General features: G+C 36.7%; 1 protein-coding gene across 2 annotated transcripts in view; it reads right to left on the bottom strand.

The window, feature by feature from the left end:
* MBIP (MAP3K12 binding inhibitory protein 1) overlaps positions 1–4,702 on the bottom strand; it is a 10,613-nt gene extending 5,911 nt beyond the window's left edge. For both annotated transcript variants that reach the window (XM_008950079.1, XM_008950078.1), the window contains exons 1-4: positions 4,502–4,702; positions 2,551–2,772; positions 2,351–2,447; positions 810–875 (exon numbers count right to left, since the gene is read on the bottom strand). In XM_008950079.1, the coding sequence (XP_008948327.1) occupies positions 810–875; positions 2,351–2,447; positions 2,551–2,772; positions 4,502–4,678 (562 nt within the window). In that variant the 5' untranslated portion in view covers positions 4,679–4,702. The remainder of the gene's footprint in view (positions 1–809; positions 876–2,350; positions 2,448–2,550; positions 2,773–4,501) is intronic.
* Positions 4,703–8,821: the final 4,119 nt, after the last annotated feature.

Raw genomic sequence — 8,821 nt, 5'->3', positions numbered from 1 at the left:
TCCTGCTTCAGTTTATGCTGGTTTTAATTCCAATTCCTTTCTAAGCATTATTCACATTTCAGTTACAAACTGTTTGGGATCTAGTTACTCAAAGTGCAAACTTTTCTTTCTTCCTGTAATACACTAACATCCAAACTGCAAACTAGCGCTCAGTTTAAAAAAGTGACTACTGAAAGGGGTTCTTAGTGAAATATTCTAAACTCAAACTCACTTGCCCATCTCACCCTTTGCTCACCAGACCTTTTAATGTTACTACCTATCATTGTATTTCACAAGCTTCTAGAATTCAGAAAAACTAATTGCTATTTAGAACCAGTATCAAGTGGATAACTGAACACTACCACTCTACACGATTTACTCCTTCTAAAAGGTAAGTGTAGTGGTAAATTTGGTCCCCAGCTTGTCACTTCCCATAAATCCATGTCTCAGAACTTCCACTGTGTCCCAAGTCTATTTTCTAATTCAAGATACTTACACCAACTAATAGAAAATAGAGTAGTATCTGATCTCATGTCAATTCCTTAACTGGACTGCTGGCTTCACCTCAGAAGAAAAGCCAAGTTCAGCTTCTCTGTCCTGCTTTAACTTTTCAGTCTTCTCTTTCAGACAAAACAGGCTACTTATTGAAGCAGTTATGGGACTGACAACCTTGGAGAAGTAAGCTAAAATGTAAATGTATTCACTACACTCAAAACTATGCTAAGTTAGTATTTTTAAAAATTTTTTTATAGCATGCTCAAAGTCCAAAATTCATCAGCACTGGTCCATACAGACACTCTTAATAAATGATAATTAAAACAGTTGCTTACCCTTTATATGGCTTTTAAATCCAGGATAGGGTGTGAAAATTGCATCTGTTCTGGCACAGCTATTTTCTAAATAAATAATAATAATATAAAAAGTGAGGTCCTAATTATGTATTTATAATTTAAAGTATTCTAACCATCATCAGCTTTGAGGCTTTTAAAAAATCAAAATCTTTCATGCAACAAAAGCATCCAAAATACTTCATTCTTTCTACAAACACTTGCTCATTTAAGAGTTTCACACAATTGCATGGACCTACTGGTTTTAACTGGGTGAGTGACTTCTATAAATGTATGCATACATGTATATAGAAGTTTATTGGATCAGGACCAAATTTCTTTAAATCTACGTTTTATTTGGTTCTTACTTTTCACTGCATTTCTCTGTAACTTATTTCTTTCTTCCTGTACACAAGTCTTTTCCTGCTTACCAGTTATTCTGTTTTTATGCTCTTTTTTGAAACTGTTCTTCTATTTATAGCCTAGTCTAGTTTACTCATCAATATTCTTTTCTCACTTCCCTGCATTTATTCCGATGCCTGTGACTTCCTTAATTTGTTCAACCATAAAAACCAACAGTACAGACCATCTTAGTTTGCTCTAATTTTTATATTTTAATCTCTGTTCATACACACCAAAGCTTTACACGTATTTTATTATGCCTAAACGTAAAAAGGAAGGTCTTATCATTATTTCTTCTGTACAAAATTAAAAATTTTAGGAATCAATATTTTACTATCTAGTAGATGCTACTAGTGTCCACATGTTGTTTTCATTCCAACTAACATTCAAGGAGTTAAACTCTCTTCCTATAAAGGTTACAGAAGAGTAAGCTTTGATCTCTAAAAGCATAAGTACATCACACAGACAATGCTCGTCTGGGTTCACAGGTACTTAGAAGAATGTCTCTGTGCTACTTATGTATATAAAAGTGTCATCACTTTTAAGACCCATTTGGTTACAGAGTTAATGATCATACTAATGGGATCCAGCCTACCAGATGGATTTAAGATTGTTTGGTTATAGATACAGACAATTGTGACAGTTGGTGCACTAAAAACCACCAATAGTGTGAGTAATGTTGAAAGGAAGAAGTTATTCTAGTTAGCTAGTAATTCAAATTAATTGCAGAAAATACTTCATTGTAATTTAACTAGCATTAAATTAACTTCAATTTGAATATGCAATTCACAAGACATTTCTGAATTGCAATTGTTGACTTTGGTAGGAACATCTAGCTAAAACATTGGGAACAATAGCTATAAAATCATCTTATTTAAGATTGCACTACTTAACGAACACGGTAACAGTTATAATTTTTCTCTATGGGCTGCATTAAACATTGTAATCCAGTGACTACTTTCTTTTTTCTTTTTCTGTCATCTGCAGTGCACATGCAAGTTCTTAACTTTGAAACAAAGTTGCTTTTAAAATTGAAGTTCTGTTTAAAATATAGTATAGTGCTTTAGAAAAAGTAATAATAAATAAATAAATAACAACCAACTTAAAGTGCTACAAAGATTAAATTCTGGCTAGCCAGTTACCTTGATTACAATCAATAACATTGCAAAATTCCCTGACATTATTTTCATTGATCTCAGCTTGCTTCCTCTCGATGAAGGCTGATATCCTCCTGTCAATCTGCAGGTAATAAACATGATGACATGTATCTATTTCATTCTTTAAATTTAAAAAGGTCTTTTTGTTTGTTTGTTTGTTTGTTTGTTTTAGGTAAGACACTTACTTCTGCTTTTCCAGCTTTTATTTGGACCACTTCTGGATCAAAATTAATACGAGCATCCTTTGGATCTCCCAAGTCATAACCTGCATACTTCTCCTCAGTCTGACAGTTACCATCACAAACATCTAAACTTGTGTCGCAAGTTTGGCCTCCTGTTTTACCTGCAGGTTCAACATGGCCTATATTTTCCTCCTTAATCAATGACTGGAGTTTTTCTAAAAGAGGCTGAACAAAGAAAACAGTATTTTAGGGTTAAAAAAAAAAAAAAAAAAAAAGGCAAAAAAATCCTCAAACCAAAAAGCCAGGTACTATTACAATTTCTAAACCAGACCAACTGAAATAATCTTAGGAATTACAACATCTGCCTTTGATGGAACACAGTAATAAAATGAAAAAAAAAAAAAGCTATAGCTCTAAATACCGTGCACACCATGATTCTGGCCTTTTTGACCTGTGCCTTTTAGAGGTTTCTATAGGAAAACTCCCAAATTTCTGCGAAAATCTGCCTGCTACTTGTCGTTTACTAGCTAAATTAAAGCTCCAATCGTTGGCACCAATGCCACTTAATTAACATGTCCTTCAAAAGCCTACTCAGAACAGTAAGGCTTCGTATTTTTCCTCCTCAACATGAAAGCCAATGCTTTCACACTGTAAAGCCTTTACTTTATCACCACAGCAATACATTCTCCACTTGAAACTGCAGTTGCCCAAGTGAATGAAAGAAAACAGAAATGAAATGTATAGGTGTTATCCTGAACACATGCTTTTCTTGACATGGTTGATTATCTACTTAGGTCACGAAATTAAACGACAGAATGCACTGATATTTGTAGTAGCAAAAATAAATGCTTATGCTACTGCAATAACTCTTACATAAGATATATATGTACTGAAGTTTTGGTATTACATGTCACACTCTCTTTTTGAATTTTTACCGGTTTCACCTAGCTTTAATTTAACTGCTTATTTTTGCTCTAGAAATTTTTATTTTCTTAAAAAACAACAGGAATTTTACCAGTCACATTTCCTAAAAGGAATCAAATTCCTATTTGCAGTGTTTTTACAGCTGGATGTAGTTCTTACTTGCTTTTATCTTGCATATTTTCTTTTTTTGTTTATCCCACCAAAGATTCGGTGGATGTCTGGAAAACAAAGTGTCTTTCTTTTATCTACAGACAAGCAAATACAGGAACTTGGTTTTTCACCCTCTCAGTACAACACACTTGAAATAATTTGTTGACTAGTTGAAGCGAAACCTGGTACTCAAATTCTCACCTTTTACAGGTGAACTGTCAAGGTCAAAACCCTGTTCAGCTACCAGCTGACAAACAGCTCACCTCCCCTGCCATGCAACTAAATTCCACATACTTTTGGCAGGATTGGAAAGTTTCAAATAGTTAAAAGAAATGACAGTAATGGTGAATGGCTACTTGGCAAGATGAGACATTAATGTCAAAGAAATTACTCTTTAAAAAAAAAAAAAAAAACAACCCTATGCTCAAAATATATTTAATTGCAGTAAGACACTCCAGGATGTGTCATGCTGGGATAATGCCACTTCTTGAACCACTGAAAGCACTCCATGAGCCTCCAAACTCACCCAACGCATGGAATCATTATCATAGCATGACACACACCTGCCGTGCCTTATTGCTTAATTATAACCCACCATAGATGGAAATGTATCACATTTACAATGCAAGTCTGGAAATCAATGAGGCTGCATTTATTCAGCCTGCTCACCTACAGTGGCTATTCCCACCACTACTCTGAAAAATCCATAAGTGTGAGTGCCTATGAAGCACAGTGCAATCCCACGCCTATAAAGCTTTTGCATTCTATTTTGTCCGACAACGTAAGATCAAAATGACTGAAATTTTACAGTTTCAGTAATACAAGTACATCAGTTGTTGATAACTTTTGTCAAGTTGAACATGTCCAATGAAATATTTACCTGCAAACATAAAATATGCTGCTGAAGGGCACTAAAGAGCAATGTTGGCTGAAGTGCTGATGTGCTTTGAAGCTTGCTCCAATCGATTACAACTTTCACAATATCGTCTCCGAGGTTAAGCTTCAAAAGGGCAAAACAAACACAACAAAAACTTATGTTGGTATGTTGTATTAACATCACAAAAGTATACAAGACTTCTACAGGACAGCAATTATGCCTAATTCCATCCAGACCCCATTTTTATACGGGGACACTGGAAAGGCTTGGCATTCATTATAAGTCAAACAGATGTCATTTCCAAAGTAAGCTAGTATTTACAGAGTATATTCAAAAATTAAAATTTCCTTTCTACCTCATCACACTTCTATTGTATTAATTTGATCTTTAACTTTAGTCAATTCTCAAATCGATTAACTATCATACAAAAACATATTGTTCATGGGAATTGCTCAAATCTTTTAACAGATGATAGAATCACCACTACAAAAAAACATGCACTCAGGCTGGCAGACTCCTGTAAGTTCATGTATTTTACTCTGAGATTTACAGGGCTATCTATGTCTGCATGACCAATATCTTGACACTGCACCATGACACATTCTTGAAATTTTTACTTGCTGTTAATCCAAAGGAGGCTTTTTATTAAAAATAAGTGTTTTTAAAAATAAATCTCAAAAAAAAACCCCAACAACCTTGAGGTTAAACAAACTCTAGACTAAATGGCACCACTATCAAATCCATTTCCAATCACACTATTTCCCTTTATGTACATTCAGATCAAAATAACAACTGCCAGTCTATCCTCTTTGTCAAGGAATTGCAATTTTTAACTGCCAAAGCACTAAAAAGAAACACACATAGTGAATCTGAAGTTACATTTAAAGGAACTGTGTATCTTCTAGAAGCTAAAAATAAACTTTCACTTTCCAATACCAAGCCGATCATTAATCATCACTAATAAACTACATCCTTTTACACCCCTTTGCCATTTTTATGACATTAAAGCTCTCCTCAAGATCTCAAAGTAACAAGCACTTTCATTTCACAAAGCCAAGTAGGTGGCTCTCCAACCAAAGAATACATAGGGTATCCCTCAAATTCTGAATACAGATAGAACTCTTGTTTAAAAGCAAGATGACCTACAGGTACTCTGAGACACAGAATTCCCAAGTCATATGCACATGTGTGCACCTGCACCTCACTCCAGAAAGGGAGACAGCAGGCAGACGACAAAAGTGATGCCGAACATATGGGCTAAAGATAACTTCTGACAGCATCAAATGTCCTGGACAAGAATACGGAATGCATCAGCACTTGTTTCCCAAATCCACTGCACAGTGCATGAGGAAGCAATGAGAACAAAACACAGGAATGCTCCCACCACTCTGAAGCAAGGCAATGGGTACCAAGTTGTTTTACATTGGTTTTAAACCCCAGCACTATCACAATTTTGTACGTAAAGAACTACAATCCTGAGTCTTCCTTCTTTAATCAAAGAACAGCCTTATTAAATTCAGTGTTAGTTTCCAAATTACACAGCAAAGGAGATGGTCTGACTAGATAGATAATCTGTTAGGTAACTTTCATACACACAGTTATTCCTGTTTAGTACTTAAAAACATATAAGATGTAGGAAAAATACTGTTTTAAAAAATGCTGGTTTTGAACACCTTAAAAGAAAACAAGAATGTATTTAGAATTTATTAAGAATAAAACTTTACCTTAAGAATTAAGCCACTGTGCATATGTGATCATGTGAAGCAACTATTTCTTCCCAAAGATTCTAGAGTAACATCTGCTGTACACTATAGTCCACTGACAGGCTAAAAAAAGGCCTAGGTGTAAGCCACTGTGAGAAAACTTAATAGGACTCCTACTGCCATTTCCTAATAAACCTCCTTTTTCAGCTGATGTGTGCCTTCATATCACAGCATATCATTCCTGCCCAGATGACTCAAAGTACAAAACCAGGAATAATTCTGTCTTAGAATTATTCAGAGGCCAGTGATATTTCAAACTCATAGACACTGTTTTCAAATACAAGTAAAGAATAAACCCCTCCTGCACCCAAAAATTTTTCTTGTACGATAGAATTAGCTTTCTCAGTCTTTCACATCCTTCTACCTAGAAGAGCAGAGACAAGCAGGTTTAGAAATTCTGTGATTTGGTAACTTCAAAAACTTTGTATATTTACGAGCCCACAGCCTATACTGTAACAATTTACAAGATCATAAGTCATTTCAGCCCTTTGAAATTGTTTTATGAAAGACACTGACTGTCACTTGGAGCTTAAAGAGCTTTTCATGACCAGCCATATCAGTTTTAAGACTTGTTATCCCCAGATGCCCTTCTAGTCACTGTGCTGCAAATGACCGCTCTAGTGAAAAAATGCCTGTGACAGAAATATCCCTGTTAGCTTTCCAAGCTGCCAGCATCCCAACTTAAACTACTGTGACAGATCACAAACTGTCACAGCTAATGGTGTGGCACATGTTCACTCATCTCTATGAACGGGCAATGGGAATCAGTAGTTTCAGTCAAAAAGACAAGATGGATTGCTAGAGTCAGTCAGCTGGCAAAACACCAGTTAAATCTACCAGAACTCAAGCACTGGCAGATGAGTGTAACTCAACAACTGGAAACAATCATGACCGACAGTTAAAAGTGCCCTCTCAGCTACGATGGAACAACCCGACCCATACTACTGGCACAGTAAAATGGGGGTTTTGTCACAGAAAGAATAGACTCCAAACATCATAGGAGCCAACTTTACTCTGCACCATGATTACTGTAACTCTGCTGAGATGATACAGCAGCTCTAAACTTGTCTCTTGCAATTGTCTGAGCATGCCCAAATATCGTTAAAAATTACTAAGCTCCCTTCAGTGATAGGATAGACATAGAACAAACTTTGAAGAACAAGTAAGCTACTGAAAAAGAGAGAGAAATTAGAGGGTTTAATGTAGTTTTGAAAATAATTAATTAAACCTGTGACAAGTACCCTAGTTAAAAATCTTAGGAAACTTTTCTTTTATTCTTTGTGGTTTTCATAAATACAAGAGTTCAACTTCTCACTCACATCAACACTGTAAGAACAACAGTATGAATAGCAGTATCTCATCTAGAAAAATGGCCAGGCACTAGTTCTTCACCGATTACCCACAGAATTTTCACCAGGAAGAACTCTGGGGTATTCAATCCTCAATACACACGTTTCCTGCCTCAGTGATCCCATGAATCAGCGGTGTGTGATTACCAAGTTGCGTAGCACTCCTGTTTAAAAGCTAGGGCAGTGTTTAATCACTTTAGAGACAGGAAAACTGAGACTCTTATGGGTTAGCGCCTGAATTTTCAGGCCCTTAATTTTGGATGACTTTAATTTGAAAATGGAGGCAATTATCAGCAGACCTTACAGTGAGAAGCAAATACAATACACAATTCTATTCAGATGAGAGGTGAAATGCTCTTAAAAATAATTTCTGATTAGTCAGCAGTGACTGCTAAACTGACTCTGTATCTAAGAGCCCACTTCTGAGTATTCCGGTAACATAAACATACATTTTTATATTATCTCCTGCAGATATCACTCATCAACTGCTGCCAAACCTTCAAACTACTGTCTAATTTCAGAAGTAAGAGCGTGCTTCTACTGCCTTCACAGAACTATGCATACGCTTCCATGGTGGAAAAGGAATTAATCTGTAAATTATTTATGGTAATAATTAAGTTGTTACTAAAACCTCCTCCTCATAATGGCCTCCCACCACTACCATAACATCTGTTAAATAATTCATAGCCATTACTAAACCTAAAGTGTGTGTTTCAACTGAAGTACCACAGAACAAAGCTCCTTTAAAAATTCTGACCCACTGAGATGTACTGTGTGTTTCATAGTATGTCATTACCTAGTCAAGACTAACTTGAAGCTCCTGATCATTTTTTTTTATTTAATGCACAGTAAGCTTTTAGTACCTGTTCAATTCAGAACCGTTAGTTGTTAAGATACAGCAATTAGGCAGACTGTAGTTTCTCATGCGAGAGATCATCCGCTAGGCTACAGTAACACGAGACGTCCCGTCACTGCGAAGCAAAGGCAGGACTACGAGGGACAGCAGCAGGCGGCCACGCTGCCACACCCAGCCCCAACACAAATGTCGCCGTTCCCGCAGGCGGGCGGGAACAGCCTCCGGCGGCCAGGCCGCTCCCGTTCCCGGCAAGCTCCTTTCCTCTCCAGCGCCGAACCCTGGAGCCCAGGAGGGCCCCGCAGGCCGGGGAGCAACGGCAGCAAGCCCTGCTCGGGCCCCAAAGGCGGGCCGGGCC

This window comes from Merops nubicus, unplaced genomic scaffold, assembly GCF_000691845.1.
Source record: "Merops nubicus isolate BGI_N331 unplaced genomic scaffold, ASM69184v1 scaffold33301, whole genome shotgun sequence".
NCBI lineage: Eukaryota > Metazoa > Chordata > Aves > Coraciiformes > Meropidae > Merops > Merops nubicus.
This window is presented reverse-complemented; position numbering and strand designations above follow the sequence as displayed.